The sequence below is a fragment of the Salvia splendens genome, unplaced genomic scaffold (assembly GCF_004379255.2).
Source record: "Salvia splendens isolate huo1 unplaced genomic scaffold, SspV2 ctg1045, whole genome shotgun sequence".
NCBI lineage: Eukaryota > Viridiplantae > Streptophyta > Magnoliopsida > Lamiales > Lamiaceae > Salvia > Salvia splendens.
In genome coordinates this window covers 2,522-29,657 of record NW_024598587.1, presented here as the reverse complement: position 1 = coordinate 29,657, position 27,136 = coordinate 2,522, and the positions used below count along the sequence as shown (strand labels likewise).

General features: G+C 43.2%; 1 protein-coding gene and 1 long non-coding RNA gene across 2 annotated transcripts; one reads left to right on the top strand and one right to left on the bottom strand.

Annotated features, from left to right (window-relative positions):
- Nucleotides 1-1,012: 1,012 nt before the first annotated feature.
- LOC121788443 lies at nucleotides 1,013-5,075 on the bottom strand. Its single transcript, XR_006047746.1, has 2 exons — nucleotides 4,824-5,075; nucleotides 1,013-1,785 (listed from the first exon to the last, which is right to left on the bottom strand). It is a non-coding gene; the product is annotated as an uncharacterized LOC121788443 (long non-coding RNA).
- A 20,033-nt stretch (nucleotides 5,076-25,108) lies between these two features.
- Nucleotides 25,109-26,781, top strand: LOC121788445 (ferruginol synthase-like). The gene is made up of 2 exons (XM_042187117.1): nucleotides 25,109-26,003; nucleotides 26,066-26,781. The coding sequence occupies exons 1-2, from the start codon at nucleotides 25,581-25,583 to the stop codon at nucleotides 26,666-26,668; spliced, it is 1,026 nt and encodes a 341-aa protein (XP_042043051.1). The 5' UTR covers nucleotides 25,109-25,580; the 3' UTR covers nucleotides 26,669-26,781.
- Nucleotides 26,782-27,136: the final 355 nt, after the last annotated feature.

Below are 27,136 nucleotides of genomic sequence, written 5' to 3'. Positions count from 1 at the left end.
GACGTACCGGCAACCGAAGCGTGGAAGCTCTACAGCAGTCTCCTCTTGGTATTTTGACGTGTTTTGTGAGAAATGCGTAAATTTGAGCCTAAAAAGATAGCTTAAAGTCGAAGATGAAAATCTGGAGCATTCAACCCGCCCAGCGGACCGCTGGCGGCCAACGACCGCTGAACAAGCCGCGGTCCGCTTCGAGAATGTTGTGCTGAAAAGACTAGTTCAAGACATAATTGTAACACCCCAAATCAGAATTTGCCTATAAATTTTCATGTCAGTGCATATTATTATAGAATAATTTGGCTATATATTTATAAATTTTCATCAAATTATAGTTTTTGCATACCGACTTTACAATTCACATGTAAATTATCAAACTATTAATTTGTTCTATTTTGCAACCAAACTATTAAATTCACATGTAAACGATCAAACTATTACTTTGTTCTTTGGTGAGGCTCGGAACGACGGATCAGATTAATCAAGGTTATATGGAAGATAACCGAACCCGGTGGATCAGTTAGCAAATTGTCGTTACTACTTGATCAAGTCAATCCTCAAACCGACTCACGCAAAGAAAATATTTATAACTCCCAAAGACTCGCACTACTTTAACTACTGGATTTATGCTAGGCAGAATTTAAACTAACTACTTGATTAAACCACGGAACAGTAAATCATTTTAACATTCATTATAACTAGGCACTTGGAACAATATTTAAAGGCGAGAAATTAAACTGTGACAGTGAACTTGAAGATCCGAAAACAAAAGAACTTTGATTCCAGAATAGATCTCGTCCAAAGCGAAATATAAAGCGAAAACTAGCTACGAAATTGAAAGAACATAAAGCGAGTAAAGGCCGAGCAATTCTCGGTCGGAAACTGGAAACAGCGCCGGACAGAACTGAAGCCTCTGTCGCACTGAATCACTTACCTTTCACTAAAATTCTAAACTAAGCTAGCTAAGAACTGGAACGAAAGTTAACTAAACTAAGCTAAAACTAAAAACTAACTAGAAAGCGGATAAAGTCCTCTCTATTGTGGTGTCGCAGCCTCTATTTATAGGCAACCTTTGGTCGAATAAGCTAGCGAAGAACTGGAACGAAAGTTAACTAAACTAAGCTAAAACTAAGAGCTATCCTCCAGCAGGGATAACAACCTTGTCGGCGAATATTCGCTTTCTTCTAGGACCGCGCGTCTCTTTGGTCGACACGTATTCCTCCTTCTAGAAGACAGTGGTCCCTTCATAGCAGGATGGTGTCCTTTGTATCGGCACGTGTCTTCTTCTCTTTGCCAATGGTCCCCGCCTAACTGCTTGATCACTCCCCTTGATCAATCTCCCTGATTTCTTGGCCTTTTGCGTCCTTTGTGCCGACTTGATCAGTTTAGCCTTGATGTCTTGGTCAAGCTGCATTCCTGCACTTTTAACACTTGTTTTGCGCAATAAACAGATCAAGTGGCGTACTTTTTACCCTTTAAACCGATGCATGAAATGAGCCTTATCAAACTGCTCACACTTAAAACATACTTGTCCTCAAGTATAAAAGACAAGAAAAGAAAAAGATAAGGCAAGTTTCAAGCACGGTTTACTCATCTCAAGAAAGAAAGGAAAAAAGAAAGACTTAAAAACACATATTTACATAGATGCATTAGACCGAATAAACTTCCAACAATCATACCCGAGGTCGAGGTCAATCCATTTGCCAGCAGCTTATGTTTCTTCTCTCCGCATATACTTGATCAAGTCGTCAGTTTGTCAAGATCGCTGCATATGAACTCGTCCTCGAGGGACTGGATGCAGTGGAAAAAGGGTTAGGCAACGGCTCAGAAAGCACAAATCTAGGACAACTTCTCTCACTTAGACCAGACAATGGGCTAAGTGTGAGATAGTGCAATCAGTCAAAACATGCCAATAGGAACAACAAAATATAGACGAAAACGTAGTTCAAGCAGTGGACTAAGTGTGAAAAGCAGAATAAAAACATCAATATATACAAACCAAAGTAAAAACTAGAATTAAAATTGTTTGGAAAGTTATACGCTTGAGATAAGGGGGTGATACTATTGTTTCCGAGAGGGTTGATCGGGGGATGCCGAAGGTGGCCAGGTTGATGATGGACGTCGAGGGGGATGAGAGCTTGTAGAGGGAGTTGGTTGCCTGGTAAGGGTATTTTGGCGGATAGCCTCCAGAATTTTGGCCAAAGCGACCAGCTGAGCATGTGAGTTCTCCATCAGTTGCGTAAGCGTTTGCTCAATGCGGAGCAAACTTTCGCGGTCAGTGTGTGCAGCCTCTTCTGGCTCTGTCCTCTCAATGGGTACCATGTTCAGGTCGGCCCTCTGTCTTTCTGGGTTCGCCGGACGATCAGCCGTTCTTCTGGTTTCCTCCTGCTACGTTTCCTGCCTGCTCTCTTGCTGCCTCTCCTGCCTTGCTTGTGAGTAGAAGCGCAGTCTCCTGCCGGGTAGTCGCTCTAGTACCTGTATTCTCACAAGGAAATCTAGGTCAAATAACTCTGGGTTTGGGCAGCGGTCGGGTAGCTCTACACCTTCTTGGAACACCAGAGTCCAATTGCGTCGGAGGTAGGCTCTGAGGAGGTGGCAAATGTTGAGGTGGCGGGAAGAGCGAGCGGCAATCTGATTCATCGAGTGGGTAATCCAGTAGCCAAGGTGCACCTTCCTTTGCTCCCTCATGCACCACATGAAGTAGAGCTCAGCCACAGTAATGATAGCCATCGTGTTGGCTTGAACGTGGAGGTTGCACCCGAGGTATACTTGGGCGAGTCGGAGGGCTGGATCCGCTATGTATGTTCCTCTGGACTCAGAGGCTTTAAAGTCTGGGGCACGACCGTTGCACAGGGCTTGCCTGACGGCCTGCTGCTCAAAATCCGGTTACCTTTGAGGAAGACCAATGTCACGACCGAACCACTCCTCTCTGGTGACCTGGGCTTCTGTGTAGAGTCCCATCCTTACGGAGAACTCGTTAAGGCTCATCTTTTGCCCATGGCCGAACACCCTAAAAGAGATGCTCCATGCCTCCAAGTCTGTGCTTCCGGTAAACCGGAAGGATGTGAAAAATTCCTTGGCCAGGGCCTCCGGTATGAAGGTATCCTCAATATCCAGCAACCATTCGAAACCAATGCCCGTAATATACTGAGCAAATCTCTCCTCAACCTTGATCCTCTCCAGGGTTGGCTGATGGAGTTTCTTACCAGCTTTCAGCCGCTTCTGGGGAGTTACCCTCTGGGTGACCTCCTTCTGCCACTTTGGGTCATCAAATTGCACCATCTGCTGGAGGAGGCCCGTGGTCAATACCACAGTCTGTTTGAAGAGGTCGGCGGTGGGGGGTACTATAGGCCTTCCTTGTCGCCTACGGGATGTTCGGGCCCATCGAAGTTCCCTGCTCTCAGCATCACTGCCTAACTCGTTTTCTCGTGGCAGTGGGGAAGTCGGGTGCCCTGCATCAGCAATAATAATGCCCTGGTTGGCAGGGCGGCTACGCTTAGGAGGAGGAGGAACTATCTCCTTCCCTTTTCTTTTCATTTGTCTCTCCCTCCTCATATATCTGTCCCCGACAGCCTCTCTCGCATCCCACGCGCCTCCGATCCTTTGACCTATCGGCGGCACCTCCTCATCTTCGTTAATGAGGTACCGTCTGACGTGAGGCCCTGTATTTCTGCCTCCGCCCGCGCCGTCTGTTCGTCTGCCCTGGCCTTCATGGCGTCTGCTTCTTCCATAAGCTGGTTCGTTGCTACGCGGCGTGTTCTTCATCGGAACCCACGCCACCGTCGTCTTCACCTGGCCGCCTTGCTGCCGCCGAGCACCACCAACCGCAAACTGCTGCCTCGATCTGCGTGCGGTCAAACTGTAGGGGTCTCGACCGCCGCCAAGGCTGCGCGCCCAGCCGCCGCCGCCCAGCCGCCTGTTCGCCGCCAGCCGGGAGTCGTCGGGAGAACTGCTGCCACAGCTGCCGCGAGAGACAGCGGCTGTCGCCGCCCAGCCATCCGCCGCGGCTGCCGCTGCTTCGAGTGCAGCAGCCGTCCGCCGCCCAGCCAGCCTTCCGCCACCGCCACCGTCGCTTAGATCTGCTCGCGGCCGAGCCTGCTAGGGTTTCGGCCGCCGCCTAGGCCTCCATCTCGTCGGCTTCGTCTTCGTCTTGTTTTATCCATTGTATTACATTTCATTGTATTCTAACTATTACATATGTTTACAATACAAGGAAAAACAAATCTAATCTACCACGGTCAACCCCCGTGGGTTTACAATAAAACGAAGAACATCAAGATTCAACATTCACGCAATATCACAAGCATAAAAACAATCATCCATCACATTTTTCAAATATGTAGATCTACACGAGTGGAACACTATTGACATAGATCTAGAAAAAACTATCATATATCTACAATATTCTTAATCAAGAATATTCTTATAGATCTAGAATATTCCATTTAATATAGATCTAGAATATGTTCTATAGATCTTGGAATACTCTATTGTAGATCAAGACATTCCTCATCAATTTTGAATAAAATTCATAGATCTAGAATGTTCTTTAGCCGATCTAGAGTATTCACTTATAGATCTAAAATATTCTTCATTGATCCATGTAATTTTGAAAAAAAAAGATTAAATCCACATAATCAGAGCCTAAAAGCATGGCTCTGATACCAATTGTTGGGAAAATCGTAGCGGAAATTACAAATTAAATAAATCCACAAAAGAATCTATTTAGGAGATTATGTGGACCGATTCAATTTCATGATTATGTAGAGACATATTATTGCGCAATTAATCACATAACTTTGAATTAAATTATGTCATTGAATACTTACAATAATGATTCTCCAAAGAATCAAAGTGGCTCGCTACTTCTCCATGTGTAGATCTTGATACTTCAATGTGATTGCAAGACCAAGGATCTTTTAACCTATGACCCAACTCTAGATCTAAATTCCTTGTGGGAGGAATCTCTTAGAAATGTAGGGATCTCGAAGAAGAAGACAAGAACGCCAAGAACACACAAAAGACAATTTTCGACTTCCCTATAGAGAGAGGGGGCCAAAAATATGATGTGTGGAGGCTAGGGTTTCACTCTTGTGATGTGTGTTTTTGTCAAGCCTCCTTCATCCCTTTATATAGAGTTTTTGTGGGCTAGGTTAGGGATCTATGGGGCTTGGATTGGGTCTCCCTCATTGGACCTTCTTTACTAATAAAATAATAACCCATAATTCAATATAAGGCCAATGGAATATTTCTTGTGCCACTAACGAAGAAATATTGACCGTCCATCCAATCCGTGATTACAAGCAATCCGAGTTAACCTCTTTAATATATTATTTCCCGTGTCTAAGACTTTCTATATCCATTAGTTAATTTGTAGTCTGCTATGGACTTTAAATTAATCAATATCTTTTATTTCCAAGTGTTTGTCTAGTAAGAGAAGTATATTAAAATATACTTTGCCTTTTCTATTATTCTTGGTTAAAATCCAAACCGATCGAGTTTCAGAATAATAGAACTTTTCTCGAACACCTATTGGGGATATAGTCATACCACGCGGGCACACGATTCACTGTAATAATAAAACTGACACCATACTAGTTATCAATTACTACTACCCAAGATATCAGGAATATTGGGTTACGAAAAACCTGCACCTACTGGTAAGTCAAAGCAGCGTATGATCGAATAACGTGTGTCCTATATTATTACAAAGATTAAGAAATGCTAAATCTCCAAGACATCGTCTTACAGTAGATACTTTCAATGCTATACCACACCAGTGTCACTAGTCATTCTCAAGGTAAAGACGACTTTCGGATGGACACTGCAACCTTTCGCGATAGGTATCCAAAGCCTATCTAGGTTGTGAAAAAGTTTTACTTCTACAAGGTACCAGCTGGGCCACCTACTGTGATGACCTGTTCCACGACCCAACCTTTAATGTTTTTTTTTTTTTTTTTTTTTTTTTTTTTTTTTTTTTTTTTTTTTTTTTTAAAAGGAGGATCGACGATGGTTCCCCATCTACCCTCCGATGTGACTCGGACCCCCGACCTAACAGTTGGAGGTGAAGCGTCTTACCCCGTAGGTGCGCTTCGTTGTCATTCTGGGCCCACAGGCCCAAGGAGAAATTAATCCCCAAATCTGCACTTCCTAGGATTCGAACCTGCGACCTCCTAGGAAGTGAAAGCTCCCTGATATCAACTCCCAAGCCACTAGAGCAGCTTGGTTGGATGACCCAACCTTTAATGTAGAAGACTTAGACTGATTTTACTCTCCGGCGCTTTAATTATATAATTTAATATATAATTAAATACGGTCAATACCCATTAAAGTAAAATACACAATGTGAAGAAAACATTTATTATTCTCATTAAATGAGGAGAGTTTACAATATACAAGCAATTTATCAAAATCGGCGCCTCCTCCTTCTCATTCACTTGTCTCGATTTTCGTGCCTAGCACGTGGGAGAATTAGGGTTTTGAAATTGAAATCGAAATAAAAAAAAAAAAAAATTCGAAACTAGGGTTTCGAAAAACCCTAGTTGATCACCCACCGTGAATCACAACGGAGGAGCGGCTGGGGGGGCGGCGGCCGGCTCTGGTCGTCGTCCAGTGGGTAGCTCGGGTCCAGTGGGAGCAGCGGTGGGCGGCGGTGGCGGCAGGCGGCGCGGCTGTTGGAAACGCGTCAGATCTATTAAGATATCCGACGACGTGGGTCGCTGGCGCCTGCTGCGGCGGCTGGTCGACGTACGTGGCGGCTCCAGGAGGTGTTGAAGGCGGCGGTTCAGGCAGGCGGAGGTGCTGGCGGCGTGTCGGGTCTGTCTCGGCGGATCTGGCGGCGTATGCTGTCGGTAACTCTCTGCGGCAGCTGACCTTCATCCGCAGCGACGCCAAAACGACGTTTTCAGGCCGTGGCGGCGGTGGCAGCGGTGACTCCGGACGCCGGTCGTCGGAGGGAGCAGTTCCCGACCAGGGGAGGCGGCGGCCAGAGGCTGCTGCGGCGGCCCCAGCGGCCGCAAGTGCCGAAACCCTAGCTAGGGTTTGAGCGCGCGTTTCGTCTCATCTCGTTGATTCGTTTCTTAACTCACAAGTAATTTATAATTGTGGTTTAAAATCCTAAACCTAGAATAATTCAATAACTTGTGGAAATTAGAATGATTCTCTAATTAAATCAAGATTCTAATTTAAAAGAGAATAATTGCCTTCTTTAAAATTGCCAATTGAATAATTTGGTAAATAATTTAATTTTTTAATTAGTTGATTTTGATGGATTATTTCCATCTAGATAATATCATGGTAATTAACATAAGGAAATTCAATTTTAATTTATCTAATTTTTGGCTTCTCCTTAATAAGATGGAAATTTAAAGAATATTATCTCTAGATGCTTTCATGTTTTATTTTAAGATTTAATTGAAAAATTGTCTACATTTTAATTGGTATGTTATGGAATTATTTCCTAGATATATACCTAAGTAAAAGACACAAGTTTTTCAATTATATGATCCCTTAAAATTTTTCGAAAATTACACTAATAAGAATTAGATGGATTTTAATTGAAATTTAATTCCTAGTTTGAATTATATCTTTAATTTTGATGAAGGTGAATTTTGTTTCATCTCGACAACGTCAATTTAGTTAAAGAAGTTAGAAATTCATTTAGCATTATCATGCTACTAAAATCCTATATTATTAATGTGTGAAGTGATTAATTGGATTTTAATTGGAATTCAATTCCTAGTTTAAAATTTGAATTTTTATCTTTAATTTTGATGTAGGTGAATTTTGTTTCATCTAGATAACATCGAATTGTCTTAAAGATATGAAAAATTCATAGAGCATTAATCTTGCTATTAAAATCCTTAGTAATCCACAAAGTTGAAAGTTCTCTTTAATCTTTGATGAAGGTGAAATTTGTTTCATCTAGAAAACATCGTTATAAGTTAAAGATGTAATAAATTTTTTCTAATCATGAAAGCTAAGAGAACTTTAATTCTCGAATTTAATTGGTGTGTTTTAAATGGATTTAGTCTTTATTGGATAAGTGCGGATTTATGTATCCAAGTGGGCATTTTAAATTAAGACTTAGCTAATCTTTTATGATATACACCTAGATATAATTTTTAGGATAATGATTGATTAATTCTATCTAGGTAAATCCTAATAGTAATAAAAGGTAATTCTAATAATCAAGATACGTTATTTTAACTAATAATGTATGATTGTTTAAGATTGGACTTAAAGTCTAGATAATCTTGTTTATGTGAAGGTAGAATTTTGTTTCTATCTATATTTATTTAAGATGCTTAATTAAATGATCAAGTTTCGTCATTATGGTTATGTGAACCTTTTATAAGTATGTTTACATGTTTTTAATGATGATTGATGGATATTTAATTGGAATTATGATTTTATTTGTTAAAATCTAGCTTTAACTCATGCATCGCCTATGTACTTATTGCTTTGCATGCATAGATAGTACATATTTAATTATGCTTTGAATGTGGATGCCTACCTAATCTACTTAAGTGATAATTAAACTATTAAAACCACCAACACAAAAATATGAAGCGATAATTACAACACGTTTGTATATAGCCTCCATAAAATTGATCTAAGTACGAAGTAGTGACCGGTCTATCTTTACAGGAGGAACATTACCAGTTTGTATGTTTAGATTTCTCTAGATAGAGGTTATTAAAATCGTAAAATTAGTTTTCAGTAATATCGCGACTGGTCTTTACCGGAGCAATATTGCTGCGAAATTATAAGGATTGTATTTTAATAATGCTTAGAGGGAACTATAGGAGGAGGTGCTTGTCCGGTCCGACCTTTCTTTAGAGGAGTTCACGCACAAGTAAAGAATCCTTAGTGCTTAATTTTATGGTTATACGCTTTAGCAGTGTTAGTCAGCCATGCCATTCTTATGGTCTCTGGACTATCTGTCGACACTGTGGCCAGTAAAAATTATGGATTTCTTGCATGAATATGACACAACTTCCTCGTTGAAGAACGTTTGTGCTTGATTTTTGTTGATGTAAAATGGATAAATTGTTTTGTGGTTATTTGCAATTCTTTGAAATTTTACATGGTTATATTATTGGTGTTTTGTTCTCAGCTTGAACGAGAGATGTTTACTACTTGGGAAGTTTATAGTGCGATCTTTATATCAAAGGAACGCGATTCTAATTCTTATTTGGATTGGAAAAGGAGACTTGACATTGATCAGTTGGCTCGTGATTTGAAATTAGTCCTTAGTAAGAATCGCCCCTCTGCTTATTACATATCAGACAAGGAAAAGGATGCTTATGATCGATGGGATACCGCGAGCGGTCATGTCAAGAAGTTTTTGTTGGCTTTGGTTGGCAATGCTCTTGGCTGGATTGACAAGTCCGACAGGTGGATTGAAGAACCTAAATGATTTGATGAAATGTCCACCAAGTGTCTCATGAGATCAGTGGTGAACATTTTGAGGAGAACTGTCTTGAAGGAGAACCAAAACATTATTGACTACGTCGTGGAAATGGTTGACGGTTTTGATAGACTCGAGGTGTTGGTGGGAAAATAGGCCCAGAAACCCAACAACTCATGATCCTCGACGGACTTCCAAAGAGCTTTGAGAAAGTAAGGAAAGAGATAATGGACAAGTTTTGGCCAACATCTCTTCTAGTACTCTCTAGCAAGCTCATTGAGACACAAGTCCAGATAAGGAAGATGGAGGGTGGGATGGTCAATAACTCCACTGACCTAAGACGCAAGTCTGACATGGCAGAGAGTTCGACCCAAACCAATGTGATTAGGAGGAAGACGTGATCTCAATCTAGCTATGACATTTATGTTTTGAACAATGAGAGTGGGCTTGGCCACTCTTTGGTCATCACCCAAGTTATTATGTATATTATTAGTTCGTTTGCTAGATGGATAGTACCCGGCTTGTGGGGATATCCTAGTAGCTTAGATAGAGTTTTTTGATATGTATCTCTTTTGTGGACCAAGTCACTTTTGGGCTTGGTAAATGTACGACACTTTATCGTTTGTTTTGATATGGACAGGTTGGGGGTCCGCCTAACCCCCCGCTGTAATGGTGTTTGAAAAAAAAAAAAAAATCCTAAATATATGAAGTTAATTTTTTTTAAAAAAAAACCCTATACTTTAAACCCTAAACCCTAAGCCCTAAACCATCCAAGCCCCTTGATTCATGCCCTTGCATGCAAATCACACACACTAAAATCACACAATGCTCTCTAGCCCTTTGAAATTCCAAAATCCGATTTCGTCTCGTTTTTTCGTTTTTTGTTGTAGTTTTTTACGTTCATCTTCTTCGTTGGAGTCTTAGAATTTGTTCTACCGTTTTTGTTTTAGTCGTCGTCGTGTTTTTGGCCGTTTTCCGGCCACTTTTATTTTCGTCTCTTTCTCTCTCTTTTATTCCGTCGTCTTCTTCCCTCTTTTCCGGCGGGTCAGGCCGCCTTTTCGTCGTGTCGTGTCTTGTCGTGGTGTTGGTGAGGTGAAAGGAGTCGTTTCGCGGATTCAGATCTCGATTTCGTCGAGGTCGGAAAACCTTGAGCTCGGCCGGCAATGGCGGATCCGCCGGCGCGCCGCGTCCCCCCCTCTTGTCAGCGGCATGTCAACGAATCAGACTGTGAAATGGATGCTGACCTTATTCCTGGAAGAAATCAGACGCGGTGTTTGAATCCCCAGCCGATTTCGGAAGTCGCCGACGAGTTTTTTTCGGAAGCTTCCGATCGCTCCATGACAGAGGAAGAGCTTGAAGAGGATGACTTGCTTGATGATGAAGAGGAATACTAATGGGATACGAACTAAACAACTAAACCCTAATTGCGAGCCCAATAGCAGTGACGGCCCATCAGCCCAAAACCTAAGAAAAAGTATCAGTTCGGCACAACCAAAGAGTTCGGTCGCAGCCTATAGCTCGGTAAAAGCCGACCAATCGAGCTCAACTCTCAGATCGGCAAAAGCTGATCGGCAAAGTTCAGCAGTTCGGTCTCAGCAGTTCGGTCTCAGTATTCGACCGAACAAGGAGATAGTGGACCCATGCAGGATCTCCACGACCTCCACTACACCCACGATCTATTTAGTGGTATTAAGCAGTTATCAACCCCCCTACCAGGGCTGCAAACCACGATCTTAGTTCGAATGTATAAATAGAACTTAGATCAGATAGACCAGGGTTAAGTTCTCTAGATCCTGAATCTCATATAGCAAATCAGTATTGTAATCTGTAAGCTAGATCAAGCAATACAAATTTGCCCTCTATTCTTCCCGTGGACGTAGATTTACCTCAGTAAATCGAACCACGTAATTTTCAGTGTTGTGATCTTCATTTATTACTTGCATTTATTCCCATAAAAAATTCGCTAAATCATCAAATACCAAAAGGAGATGGAAGATCAACGCCTGTCCGATGAAAAAAATGGTCATTTTGAGGAAGAACGACAGCCGCCGATCAGGACGACGGCGTCAGTGGAGGAGGTGGTCTCGTACATTGCAAACTCTCTCACTGCAACTCCTCTGTATCAGAACAGGCTTTTGGGTGAGAACCCATGCTTGGGTAAGGTGAAAAATCACGTGAATTCGGGTATGGGAGGCGTCGCTTCATCGTTTCATGGAGAAGGCAGCCATGTTCCAGACGTGATTGCTCAGCCGCTTTTTGAGAAGTGTATGGCTTCTGAGACAAGCATGCATGCTTGCATGGGAAGTGGGCAAAAATTAAATGCAAAGCTGACTTCCCCATCATTAGTAAATTCCGAGAATCATGGGCGCGTGAATTCTATTTTGGAGAAGGAGCAGCAGCTGCCTGATGGGTGCCTCGCCCCTTTTGAGAATCGATCCCAGGATCTCATGCCAGCTGCCTCTGTAGAAGAAAGCCTCCTTTTTGATCTGACGGAGTCTCGATCCCTCGTCGTTCAGCAGACGAATTTGGGCCCTGCAAGCGGGCCGCTTATTTTCTCAAATTCTCCCTTCTCGGCCCAGGTACCTCCCTTACTGGATCACTCTTTTTTTCCTTCCTCTCTTCCAATTAACCCACAGCCCAATCACTCCTCATTTCCCCCCAGCCCACTTCCTTTCCTATTTACTCCCAGCCAAAAAAACTTCCTAATGCTAATCCCCCTCGGCCCAAAAACAAACAGCCCAAATCCAATGAAGCAGCCCAATCTAAAAAAATCTACCCCCTCCTGCGTCGTCCAACTCAGTCTGCAACTGCCGCAGGTAACGATCTCGCCGCTGCTCTCTTCACCGGCCGACAACATCCCAGCCAACCCAAAAACACTTCACCTTCACCTCCCCAACCCACCCCTGGTTTTTCGAGCCCAAACATGTCAGATTTCCCTCCGATCAGGGCCACCATACTGACTCCAGCAGCTCCGTCAGTCGCCGAGAGCAACCGGACAGCCACTCCAGCTGCTGCTCCTCTACCGGTGGTCCAGCACACACAGACGCTAGTTTTCGCAGCCACGAGTACTCCTACTCCTCCTCAAACTTGGGCTGATTTAATGGATGAACAAACTCACATGGAGAAAGGAATACATGGGGAAATTTCAAAGGGGCAGCCACCTCCATCGACTGAAATTAATGGAGACCAATCAAACATTTTTTTTGGGAGGTCTATGGCTGATGTACTAAAGAAGGGGCAGCCGGCAGAGGGTCCGATTCTTTTGGACCGAGAAAAGGCGGATAAAAGAGGCGAAGTCCGTATTGTCGAAGGTAAACCTTGTTTATTTTTTTCGGCTAATGAGACTTCTCTTCTTGCAGGCCGTATTGGACCTGCCATCGTCGGCAAATTCTCACACTCCATCCCCCCTGCCCACCAAATTCAGAAAGCATTAGGTAATTTAAAACTTGTTGGTGCTATGTCTTGGAATTTCCTAAATGCGAAGCATATTTTCATTCAATTGTCGGATATGCGTGATTATGTTAAGTTGCTTAATGGACCGAATAACTCTCCTGTTTGGTATGTCGAGCACCATCCGATGCGTGTTTTTAAATGGACCCCTGACTTTGACCCTTTCTTTGAAATCCCCATTGTTGCTATTTGGTGTAACATACTTGCTCTGCATGTGCATCTATTTGAAGAGTCGTCCCTAATTGCTATTGGTGAGATGCTCGGTAAACCTGTGCAAGTAGATAGAGCCACAATCCCTAGATCTCGTGTTTCTTTTGCACGAATTTGTGTCGAGGTCGATTTGTCACGTCCCATCCCTGAGGAGATAGACGTCAACATTGCGGGACAACATGTCACATTGAAGGTGAAATGGGACAAGATCCCTCTTTATTGCTCCGAATGCAAGCACGTTGGTCACTCGGCGTCGACATGCTATGCATCTGGGAGGCGGCCGATGCCTCCCAAGAGGGACTACTCCCAAAAGCCGACCCCATAGAACAGACCTCCTCCCAACAGAGAGGGAGAATCGCATCAGGCAGGCCCTAGTAGACAGCCTCAGGGCCCGAGGTACCAGCCTTCAGAGAGGCCACCCCCGGAGGTTGGACAGCCACGGCGTCAGGAGAGGCGCAACCAGGGCGTGGTGATCAGAGACCCGGCCCCTGGCCCCATCTCACACCATGGGCCGTCTTCAGCAGTCGCAGAGGGTTCACAAGCTGCAGGGGACGACGGCTTCTTCACACCTAAGAAGAAGAATAAGGGCAAGAAGAAACAGGCGAACACCACCTCGGCAAGGACAGTGTCAGAGGGAGAGGGACAGCAGGGCATAGAGGCGGATGAGTCCTCGTCAGGGAATGAGCGGGGCTCTAGATCCCGATCGCCTTCTATTACACGTGGATTCGGTTATGGGCCTCTTGCGATGGTTTTGGATGGTGATAACATGTTCGGGGCTTTGAAGGATTTTCCCTCGGATGAGGCCGAGGTTGAGGTGGACAGCGATGACCACCAGGATCATATGATTTGTGAGGTTCCGAACATGAGGCTTGAACCCAACGATCCGGTGCTACAGTACATTGGACCCACTTCTCCTCCCGCAGAGGGTTCATCGAAGAAGGCGAGGCTTTCGGCCTCGGGAGCCTACTGAGTTTCCCATGTCTTCTCACTTCATGATCTGGAATGCCCAGGGGATAGCGAACAATGCTACCCAGGGCACTTTCAAAAATATGATCGATATGTATAGTGTTTTGTTTGCCGCGGTGCTTGAGCCCCAGACGGATCCCCGGCCTTCTTTCTTTAGTAGGCGATTTGGGTTGCAGTTTAGGTGTTCGAACACAAACGGTAAGATTTGGATCTTCTCTCACAGGGACTGGCAGGTCGAGGTCATTGACGACTCTGAGCAGGTCCTTCAAGTCCGAGTTTTTGCTGCGATTTTCTCTTTTTCAATCTATCTCTCCGTAGTGTACGCTAAGTGCTCGAGGGAGGGAAGATACGATCTGTGGAATAAGCTCAGGGACATCTCTCTAGCCACTGACGGGGCCCCCTGGCTTGTTAGTGGTGACTTCAACATCTTCTTGTTGGAGGAAGAGAGACAGGGCAGCTCGACAGACAGGCACGGAGAAATGATGGACTTCGCCGACGCCGTAGCAGACTGCCAGCTACTGGACCCAGGCTTTGATGGCCCACCGTTCACATGGACGAGGAGTGGGCTCTGGGAGAGATTGGACAGAGTTTTTCTTGGGGAGCACTGGACGACCGCCTTTGCGGCTACTAGGGTGACTCATTTGCCTAGGATCTCCTCAGATCATGCCCCTTTGCTAGTGCGGTGCCAGCTGATGGCTCAGATTCCGAGGCCTTCGTTTAGGTTTCAGAACATGTGGGTTCGGCATCACACTTTCAGGGATGAGATTGCCAGAGTGTGGACGGCGGAGACGGGCTTCTTCGGCATGCTTAATCTTCAGTTCAAACTCAGCAGAGTTAAGGGTTTTCTCAAGGGATGGAACAGGGAGGTCTTTGGGAACATCTTTGAAAAGCTGAGGGAGGCAGAGGAGGCGGTTGCCGCTGCGCAGGCGGCTTACGACGGGGACCCGACAGGAGCCCACAGGAGTGAGCTTAGCCGTTGCACCGCCCTCTACGTACTCCGCACTAGGATGGAGGAGGATTTCTGGAAGCAGAAGGCTGCCATTCGGTGGGCGGCAGAAGGCGAAAGGAACTCCAAATTCTTCCACGGGTGGGTGTGACAGAAGCGGGTGAAGTCCCGGATTCACGCCATTCAGGCAGGAGGACAGACTCTCACGTCGGAGGAGGACATCAGACAGTCGGCGGTTGACTACTTCCAGCGGCTTCTCACGTCAGACGTTGAGCACTTGGAGCAGCCGGACCTTGATCTCTTGCGCGGTCTCCCAGACTCCGTGGACCGTGAAGGCCTCTGTGCAGTTCCCAACTCCGATGAGGTGAGGGCGGCGGTCTTTGGCATCAGTGGGGACAGCGCCTCGGGACCAGATGGCTTCTCGTCTCTTTTCTTCCAGCACTGTTGGGACATCGTAGGAGCAGAGGTGGTGGCAGCAGTGGCAGACTTCTTCTTAGGAGCTCCCATGCCCCGCAGCTTCACGGCCACGACCATCATTCTCTTGCCGAAGAAGGCAAGCCCGGCGACCTGGGCAGAGTACAGGCCGATCAGCCTTTGCAACGTGACCAACAAGATCATCTCCAAGATCTTGACATCGCGTTTGGCGCCGCTGCTTCCTCAGGTTGTGGCGCCGAACCAGAGCGGTTTTGTAAAGGGTCGCTTGCTCAGTGATAATGTGCTCTTGGCTCAGGAATTGATTCACGATATCGGCAGGTCGCTCATTCAGAAGGCAAAGTCGCCTAATCTGGCCCTCAAGCTAGATATGGCTAAGGCCTATGATCGAGTGCAGTGGTCTTTCCTCCTTCTGGTGCTTGAGAGGATGGGATTCCCGCCGGGGTGGGTGAGTATGGTCGATCGTTGCATCTCCTCTTGCTGGTTCTCAGTGCTCGTGAACGGGGCTCCGGCAGGTTTCTTTCAGTCTACGAGGGGACTTCGCCAGGGAGATCCGTTATCGCCGTCGCTGTTCGTGCTTGCTGCAGATTATCTTTCGAGGAGCTTGAACAGGCTGGTTGACGCACATCCCGATATGGAGTATAGATGTGCAAGGCGCGCGCTGGCCATATCCCATTTGTCTTATGCCGATGACGTTATCATTTTTGTCAGGGCGCACAGACAGTCCGTGGAGAGGCTGGTTCATTGTCTCGAGCACTATTCTGCCGTGTCGGGTCAGATGGTGAACATGGGAAAGAGTCATTTCTACCTCTTTGAGAAGTTCGACGCTTGGGCGGCTGAGGTGGCAGAGGCGAGTGGATTCCAGCAGGGATTCCTCCCTTTCACTTACCTTGGTGTCCCTATCTATAAGGGGGGGCTGAAGGCCGGCTACCTTTTAGATATCCGACAGAAGATGGTAGACCGGATTCACAGCTAGTCTCACAGACATCTTTCTCTTGGAGGGCGCCTCGCTCTGATCAAGAGCACCCTTGTCACCATCCCTCTTCACATCTTCCAGGTCCTGAAGCCGTATCAGTACTGGATGAGAGAGTTGGAGCAGATCTTGGCCCGGTTCTTTTGGGGTACGGTTGGGGAGCAGAGGAAGATTCACTGGGTTAGCTGGAAGAAGAAGATTTGTCTGCCGTTGGATGAGGGAGGCCTCGGCATCCGTCGTTTCCGCGAGGTCGTCAAAGCTTTCAGCATCAAGCTCTGGTGGAGATTTCTCGCGTAGGATTCACGTTGGGCGCAGTTCACCATGCGCAAGTATTGTTTCCATGCTGGTCGCGCTTTCATTTCTCCTTACTCTGTGCATGATAGTCCTATCTGGCATCGTCTCACGGACATTAGGGGTCAGGTTCATGGTCTCATTAGGTGGTCCCTAGGCGAAGGGCGGATTAGTTTCTGGGATGACGTATGGGTCGGGGATCTCCCCCTTAGGACCTATTGTTCGCCCGGGACTGATCTTCCTGCCGCTGAGGTCTCTAGATTTTGGCATGATCATACTTGGCATGTTGAAAAACTGCATGATTATCTGGCTTTGTATGGTGTGCCTTTGCATGTGTTGGATCTTATCAGGGCTGTCCCGATTGAGGTGGGCAGGCGGGATGTGATGCGATGGAGCCTCACTGGCGATGGCGAGTTCTCGACGGCCTCAGCTTGGGAGCTCATCCGGACACGGTCCCCTAGACATTTCGAACTTCGCATGGTTTGGAATGCTGGGCTGACCCCTACCATCTCTGTCTTCATCTGGCGCCTCCTCCTCCACAGGCTCCCTGTTGAGTGTTATGTTCAGGCCCGTGGTATCTCTCTTGCATCCAAGTGTCTCTGTTGTGTCTCTTCTTTCTCAGTCGAGTCGTTTCAGCATTTGTTTGTGTCGAGTCCTCTGGCGAGATCGGTTTGGGATTACTTTGATGGCTGGTTCCCTTACATCAGCACACACATTCACACGTGCACTGACATTGCACATAGATTAGGTTTTTGGTGGAGGTCCTCTCACAGGGCCACCGCCTTGCACATCAGCTTCATCATTCCATGTTTGGTCTACTGGTTTATCTGGACGGAGAGGAATAGCTGCAAGCATCGCGGCATTTCTTTTCATTCTTCGCATGTTATTTGGCAGGTTGTTCGGCACCTGCGGATCTTGGTGGCGGCAGGCGTGCTCGTCCCCACTCATTGGCGTGGTTGCTCTCCGGCTGTTGACTTCATGCCTTCGATTCCTCCTCGCCGGCGAGTTCTGAGGTCCCTGCAAGTGCTTTGGCATCCACCCGACGATCCTTGGGTGAAGCTGAACACCGACGGGGCCTTTACTAGCTCGACGGGACAGGCAGGCGGTGGGGGAGTGGTTCGTGGCTCAGACGGTTCTCTCTTGGGGGCCTTTTGTACGCCTCTCGTAGCTGGGTCGGCCTTCGAGGCGGAGCTTTTAGCTCTTCTTCACGGGCTGCCACTGGCTATGCAGTTCTCCTCGCATGTCTGGGTCGAGATGGATGCAGCAGCAGTGGTCGCGGTGTTCACTTCAGGACGCGGAGGAGCAGCGAATGTGAGACATCACATGGCTCGCATTCGTACTTTGCTCGCACAGATACAGTTCATGTTCTCTCACATCTATCGAGAGGGCAACCGGCCAGCTGACTTTCTGGCAGGTAGGGGAGTCCAGACCCCTGCCATTACCTTCTTTGATGCGGATTCAGCGCCTCGGTATTTGAAGTCGCTCGTCAGGATGGACCAATTGGGCTATCCAAACTTCAGATTCAGACATTGAGATGGATGACTACTTCACTTGGTTCGTGGTTTTGATTTATGGTTTTTTGATTTCCTTTGGATTTGGCCCGCTTTTGGCCATCCTCCTTGTTCTTTTTTTGATGTATTGCTTTGTTATGTTTATTTTCTCTTTAGTTAGATGGTTAGTACCCGGTCTGTGGGGATACCATAGTAGCTTTGATAGCTCTTGTGTTTTGTATCTCTCGTGCGGACCGAGTCACTTTTGGGCTCGTCTGATGTATGTTCTTTTGGTGATTTTTGATATATACAGGTTGGGGGTCCGCCTTAACCCCCCGCCGTGATGGTGTTTGAGGAAAAAAAAAAAAAAAAAAAAACCATCCAAGCCCCTTGATCCAAGCCCCTTGGCCTAGCGGTAAAGGGTGCTGGATACTGCGTCCATTCTGGAGGTCTCGAGTTCGAACCCTGGGTGGCGTAATTTGTCTTTCCTCCTTGTTATAGGAGTTGATTTGTAATTTCCTCCTTCATATATATGATATAAATATATGAAGTTAATTTAAAAAAAAAAAAAAACCATCCAAGCCCCTTGGCCTAGCGGTAAAGGGCGCTGGATACCGCGTCCATCCTAGAGGTCTCGAGTTCGAACCCTGGGAGGCGCAATTTGTATTTCCTCCTTGTTATAGGAGTTGATTTGTAATTTCCTCCTTCATATATATGATATAAATATATGAAGTTAATTTAAAAAAAAAAAAAAACCCTAAACCCTAAACCCTTTATGATCCAAGCCCCTTGGCCTAGCGGTAAAGGGCGCTGGATACCGCGTCCATCCTGGAGGTTTCGAGTTCGAACCTCCTCCTCCAGAGGGTCCCTGTTGAGTGCTATGTTCAGACCCGCGGTATCTCTCTCGCATCCAAGTGTCTGTGTTGTGTCTCTTCTTTTTCAGTCGAGTCTTTTCAGCATTTGTTTGTGTCGAGTCCGTTGGCGAGATCTGTTTGGGACTACTTCGATGGCTGGTTCCCCTATATTAGCACACACATTCACACGTGCATTAATATTGCACGTAGATTAGGTTTTTGGTGGAGGTCCTCTCACAGGGCTCCCACCTTGCACATCAGTTTTATCATTCCTTGCTTGGTATATTGGTTCATTTGGACGGAGAGGAATAGCTGCAAGCACCGCGGCATTTCTTTTCGTTCTTCACATGTTATTTGGCAGGTTGTTCAGCATTTGCGGATCTTGGTGGCAGCGGGTGTGCTAGTCCCCCTTCATTGGCGCGGTTGCACCCCTGCCGTTGACTTCATGCCTTTGGCTCCTCCTCGCCGGCGAGTTCTGAGGTCCCTGCAAGTGCTTTGGCATCCACCCGACGATCCTTGGGTGAAGCTGAACACCGACGGGGCCTTTACTAGCTCGACGGGACAGGCAGGTGTTGGGGGAGTGGTTCGGGGCTCAGACGGTTCTCTCTTGGGGGCCTTTTGTACGCCTCTCGCAGCTGGGTCGGCCTTCGAGGCGGAGCTTTTAGCTCTTCTTCACGGGCTCACACTGGCTATGCAGTTCTCCTCGCATGTCTGGGTCGAGATGGATGCGGCAGCAGTGGTCGCGGTGTTCACTTCAGGACGCGGAGGAGCAGCGGATGTGTGACATCACATGGCTCGCATTCGCACTTTGCTCACTCAGATACAGTTTATGTTCTCTCACATCTATCGAGAGGGCAACCGGCCAGCAGACTTTTTTGCATGTAGGGGGGTCCAGACCCCTGCCATCACCTTCTTTGATGCGGATTCAGCGCCTCGGTATTTGAAGTCGCTCGTCAGGATGGACCAGTTGGGCTATCCAAACTTCAGATTCAGATATCGAGATGGATGACTACTTCACTTGGTTCGTGGTTTTGATTTATGGTTTTTTGATTTCCTTTGGATTTGGCCCGCTTTTGGCCATCATCCTTGTCCTTTTTATGATGTATAGCTTTGTTATGTTTATTCTCTCTTTAGTTAGATGGTTAGTACCCGGTCTGTGGGGATACCATAGTAGCTTTGCTAGCTCTTGTGTTTTGTATCTCTCGTGCGGACCGAGTCACTTTTGGGCTCGTCTGATGTATGTTCTTTTGGTGATTTTTGATATATACAGGTTGGGGGTCCGCCTTAACCCCCCGCCGTGATGGTGTTTGAGGAAAAAAAAAAAAAAAGCCCCTTGGCCTAGCGGTAAAGGGCGTTGGATACCGCGTCCATCCTGGAGGTCTCGAGTTCGAACCCTGGGAGGCGCAATTTGTATTTCCTCCTTGTTATAGGAGTTGATTTGTAATTTCCTCCTTTATATATATGATATAAATATATAAAGTTAATTGGAAAAAAAAAATGCTTAGGCAATATTTGGCGGCCATGCCACCTTAGTGGTCTCTGGACTATCCGTCGGTATTGTGACCAGAAAATTGTTGGAATCCAAATTTGTATGACCTCTCTAAAGGCGTACTTATTTTGGTTTTTACGGTTGTGAGATACATAAATTGTTTTATGGTTGTTTGCGATTATGTATTAAGCATAGTATGTGATAAATAGTTTTATTTCTTCTCAGCCAAATTCTTAATAATGTCTGCGAACCTTAAAGAAATCAAACTCGAAGGCCAAAATTATGTAGACTGGAAATATTAAATGGATAAGATTCTCATTGCTGAAAACTTAAAGTTTGTACTCACTAATTCATGTCCTCCATTTCCTCGACAAAATTCTACAAAGAAAGTTTGAGAATGCATTTTATGCATGTACTCGATAAGTTCTTTGAGGAAGAAGGTCAAACTACTTTCTTTTAAGTAGTGAGACAAGTCTTGGTTTATACCGATGATAAAGGAATATCCAATGAGGACGTTGTCCAGATTCTATTGGAACATCCAAAAGAGAGAGAAAGTTTTCATGAATCTTCTGATTCAGTTACTCAAATAGTTTCTACACTCAGTTCATCGCCAAATGTAATAGGAAGTGATTATATGAAGGTTGTTACTGAAAAGTTGGAAACCTTTGGCATTATATTCACTTTATTACTATTGGAGGAAGATAACATGATACTTGACGAATTCATTAAGGTTGTATCTTTCCTATGTCTTAGTTCAATCGAACAGAAGACTAGCAATGGAAAGAGGGAAGAGCTGAATTGTCATCAATGCCTGCTGAAAGCAAGAAAGGCAAGAAAGATTTGGTGAAAAAGGCAAAGAGAAGATGCATTGTAAGTCGGATTGACCTCTTATATAGAAGGACAATGGCTTAGAAAACAATGCAACTTCTAAAGAAGAGATCTACATCTAGTTGGGCAGTTGTTGCACTTGGAGCTATTTATTTATGCTCACTTTATTGTTTTGTTTTGATGTATAAGACTTTGTTTTATTGGTACAGTTTAGTTTGGAAAGAATTCAGTTTCAGTTTCTAAACTAGTTAATGATTAAATGATGTTCGATGTCATTTGATAATGCGTGCATTATTGAGAAATGTTCATCGAATATCTATCATAGTGCCATAGAAAAACAAATTATACATCATAGTATCTAAACAATATAATTGCAAAAAGATTGAGTTTAACACCACAGTTCAACTTCTTAAACAATGAATGATAAAGTTTTTATGGTACTTAATCATAAGGCCAAGAAAGTACTTAGTAATTGTTCAAACTGATTTTGTCTAACTCAAGTGACTATCGAGATTTTAACAGCTTACTTGTTAAATAGCTTGAAAGTCAGGTAAGTCTGGTTGATGCACAACAAGTTAGAATCTTTTGGTGGTTCAGGGGATTCAGAATACTTATATAGGTACGACATAGAAAGACTAGCAAGTCTTAATGGTTTATACCATAGGAGACGAGCAATGAGTTAAGATCAGTAGTGGGAGTTAAATCCTAGTTGACTACTCCAAGCATTCTTCTAAAGAATGGGATAGTCATATAAGAAGATATCGAAGTCTCTCGAAGACAAGTTCGATAAGTGAACAGTTTTACTCAATAACACCTTATCATTGATGGGATATACGTTGGAAACAATGAGTTATACCTTAAAGAAACTACTATAACATCAGTACCTTCTACAACACGCGAGTTGTGGACTAGAGGCAAGTCTAGTCCAGCACATCACAAGGTGTGGAGTTATTCCAACACATGTTTTGGAAAAGGTATCCAAGTAATTGGAGTTGTGTACTGAGGTATGTTTTAAGGTTGTCCCAAATGATAGAAAAGGTACAGGTTCTATAATCTTCACGGCAAGATATGTGTTTCTTTACACGAATACTAGATTCTTTGATGAAGATGGGGTCGGGCCCACAATCGTGCTCGTTGGTAAGAGCACGGTTGTGGTTGCTCTAACCCAACGGGTTCATGTTGGATTCGTGTGGATTATCGTGTATCCAAAAAAAAAGTTAACACTCTATTAATGATAGTAAGTTACTATACAATATAGCTTGACACGACACGATAACGACTAAAACATGATATTACACGATTAAATGGGACTCTTGTGCTCGTTCTTGCGGAAGAGCACGGCTGTGGTTGTTGTGCTCTTGCCTAAGAGCAGGCAGAAAAAAGTGGGGCCTGGCCCACAATCGTGCTCGTTGGCAAGAGCACGGTTGTGGTTGCTCTAACCCAACGGGTTCATGTCGGATTCGTGTGGATTATCGTGTATCCAAAAAAAAAGTTAACACTCTATTAATGATAGTAAGTTACTATACAATATAACTTGACACGACACGATAACGACTAAAACATGATATTACACGATTAAATGAGATGTTACAAAATTAGAAAAATTATTTTCTTAAATCAAAATAATAAAATTAATGTATAATATTGAAGTACAATAATATTATATCTATACAAAATTAAATAATTAAAATAATTATTTTTTAAATAAAATTAAAGTATAATATTTTTTTAATTTATAAAAATTAATTACTAGTACTATTTTTAAAATTAACAAAACTAAATATAATATTTTTTTAGTTACTTAAAATCAAACTATAATATTTTTTAATTAATAAAAATAACAAAATTAAAGTGTAATAATTTTTTGTTCTCTTTCTATCTTACATTACCAATAATATAATTAATAAATAAATACCAATAGTATAATTATTTAAATTATAAATTATATAATAATTATTACTATTATTATTATTTAATATTAAATTAATAACTAATCAATATAGTCTTCGTAAAAATTTAAAATTGTTAATTATATTCATAATGGTAAAAATTTGAATATTTTTAGTTAGGTGTTTCAACCCTAAAATGAGTATGAAATAATTTAATATAAATAATTCAATTGATTTAATTACTTTAAATAATTAATTTGATTAGGTATTTTTTTTCTTGATTTATATTATGAATGCAATTAGATGTATGTATAAAACACTAAAAAGAAAGAAGAAAAAGAAGAGAAAAGTAAAAAGAGGAAACATAAACTAAGGAAAAAAAGTAAGAAGAAAGGAAGGTAAAATACTAAAAAGAAAGAAGAAAATGAAGAAACTAAAGAAGGAAAAAAGAAATAAGAAAGGAAGAAAAAAATCACATGTTTGGTACTATTTAATTAAAATTTCCAAAAATATCATCCATAACTAAAAAATCACATGTTTGGTAGCCAGAGTTATTTTTGTTATATGGTACCAAAAACGAAATAAAATAAAGATCACGTACCATTTATGTGCGAAAGTGAAAGATCAAGTACCATTTATGTAGTTCACTCTAAAAGAAAATTAAAAAAAGGATTATTATTAATGGATATAGACCATTTTTTATGGAAGGACAAAAAAATATGGCGATACTTGTATAGGATGAAGGGTGAATATAGCATCAACAAATATTTCCGCCAGATAATTAGTAGTATTCCGATTTTTCCATAAAGGAAAAGGCATGGGTGACAAAATTTCTTGTTAATTAACTCCATTACAGTCACTAATTTGGATAGTATATCAACAAATATTTTCGTCTGATAATTAATAGTTGCCGATTTTGCCGTATAGGATAGGGCATGTGAGTTACAAAATTCCTTATTAATTAACTACATTACATTCACTAATTTAGTTAGTATCAACAAATATTTTCGTCTAATAATTAATAGTTGTCGATTTTGCCGTATTGGACAAGGCATGTGAGTGACAAAATTCCTTGTTAATTAACTACATTATATTCACTAATTTGGTCCACAGCCTCCACTCAATGGTAATTTATTTCACAAAACAGCATTGTACCAACCCAAGTGTCTTTTTTTGATGAAGTGAAATCAATATATCTTGATGTATAAATTTTGGGCGAAATTCTTGAAGTAATCGTATTTAGAAAATCATATCCCTAAATATGACATTTTTTACTTCTACAGAAAGAGTTACGTATTCTCAAAATGTGTAAGTAATCGTATTTAGAAAATCATGTCCCTAAATGTGACAATTTTTTTTAAAATTCTACCAAAGGAGTCAACGCATTTCCAAAATGTGTAAGAGCATTTACATTAGTGGATAATACACTCCAATTTCTCCCGCCACGTTAGTATTTTATTATTTAGTCTACCCCCAAAGGGAAATTGAAATAGTTATAAAATTAAAAAATCATGCAAGCATTCTTGATTACATATACGATAAAGGACCAATCAATATTTTAGCCTTGAGTGTATTAATTTTTACTAATTTGGTCCACAACCTCCTCTACTCAATAATACTCCCAGTATTTTGTTATTTTTTTAATTTGTCTACTTGAGAAAAAAGAAGTCCTATATTCCACGTTTATTTCTTATGATATATTGAAATAAATATCGTAAATTTGCTATATATATATATATATATATATATAGCATATGATCATTAATTAATTCCAGGTCCCATATTGTATATTTTGATTTTAGTATACTAGCATTATATTAAAATATAAAAATATTAGTAGTAGTTGAATTGGGTTATAAAAGGAGGCATATTAGCATACAAGGTTGCAAGGGAGAAGAAAAAGTAGTGGAAAATGGATTCCGTTTTGATTGGTGTTGTGAGGGGTGTAATGTTGTTGGGTTTAAGGTGGTTTGTATACCTCCAGGGGCCACGGAAACGGCTTCCTCCGGGACCCAGACCCCTCCCGATCATCGGAAACATTCACCAACTAGGTAAAAATCAGACCGAAACACTGAGACAGCTGGCGAAAACGTACGGCCCTCTGATGTCAATCCGCATAGGCAGCGTGTACACGGTGGTGGTGTCCACACCGGAGATGGCCATGGAGCTCCTCCAACGCCACGGCCAGGTCTTCTCCGGTCGGACCGTCCCCCATGCGATGGATGTAGGCGGGTTCAACAAGTTCAGTATTTTCTTCGGTCCGGCAGGGAAGGAGTGGCGCGACAAGCGCAAGATGTGCAAGGAGATTCTGTTCTCGGAGCGGTGCCTCGAAGAAAGTGAGGCCCTCCGCTAGGAGATGCTGCAGAAGCTGGTGGATCACGTCGGGGGCCACTGCGACCGAAGGGATGTGGTCAACCTCCACAATGTGGTATTCATGGCCAACCTCAACCTCTTGCTCACCACCATCTTCTCCATCACCTCCCCGGACACCGCCATGGAATTGATGAAGATCATGGAAGATTTTTTCACCTTATTTGCTCCCAATATCACCGACTACTTCCCCATTCTAAAAGTCTTGGATCCGCAGGGGATGAAGCGCAAGGCTGAGTTAAGCTTGGGTAAACTCTTGGCCAAATTCCGTGATTTTCTTAACCACAGGTTGGACCCCAGAAGGAACAACCCCAACAAGAAGAAGCAGGATCTGCTCGAGGCAATCATCGATATCACCCAAGCAAACGACTACAACATTACCACACAAGATATCCCTTATTTACTTCTCGTAAGTTCTATTTTCATTGATTTGGTCTACCTTTTTTCTAAAAAAATCTATAAATATACTAGGAATTAATCGTGGGAGGAATAGACTCCAACTCGAACATGGTCGAGTGGATCATGACTGAGCTACTATTCAACCCGGACAAACTCGAGAGGCTAAAACGAGAGATAAAGAGCGCAGTGGGAGAGAATGGGAAAATCCAGGAGGCGGACATCGCGTCCCTCCCGTATCTGCAGGCAGTGATCAAAGAAACCTTTCGTTATCACCCGCCAGGGCCTCTTGCGGTTACCCGGATGTCAGAAGCCGATCAAGAGGTGAATGGTTATATGATTCCAAAAGGGACGCAGATAGTCGTCAATACGTGGTCAATGGCAAAAGATCCGAGCATCTGGACTGATCCGGAATCTTTTGAGCCAGAACGATTCCTTGACAACAAACTGGACTTCAAAGGCCAGCATTTCCAGCTCATACCCTTCGGGGCGGGCCGGAGAATATGCCCCGGAATACCCTTGGCAACTCGTATTCTGCAGATGACCACCGCTGTTTTGGTTCATAATTTTGACTGGAAACTTGAGAAAGACAAGGATCACCCGGACCATAAAGAAGCCATGTTTCGGATAAATTTGAGCAAAACAACTCCACTTAGAGCTTTTCCGTTTAAAATTTAAGATTTTCTCATCTTAATAAATGGACAATAATAGCCCATGCTTCCAATAATGTAACCCATGTTGTGTATTATGTATATTGAAAATTATCAATCATATTACTATTTGGTACTTCATCCATCCCAATTAGCTGAAATATATCTTTTGGACATGGAGATAAGCTAAAACAGGAGAAAGAATAAAGAAATAATATAAGAGAGAGGATAAAATAAGAGTAATTAGATATTTTGTTTTTGTCAAAAAAGAAATACTACTCAACTAAATTGAGACATTTCGAAAAATATTGTATATTTTCCCAAGAATTATGCACCTATCTTAATTTTATATCTCACTTACAGAGATTAATGTCATTCTTTCGCATGAATGAAATCGGAGCTTTAATTACTTTGTGAACAGTTTAAATAAAAAAAATTAATTACTTTAGAATAATTAAATTACTTGGAATAAAGTAGATCCGAGTTTAAACAATTT

Coding starts and splice junctions, on each gene's coding strand:
- LOC121788445 (XM_042187117.1), top strand. CDS start 25,581: ATGCTGCAGAAGCTGGTGGATCACGTCGGGGGCCACTGCGACCGAAGG. Junction 26,004..26,065: donor ATATCCCTTATTTACTTCTC/GTAAGTTCTATT, acceptor TAAATATACTAG/GAATTAATCGTGGGAGGAAT.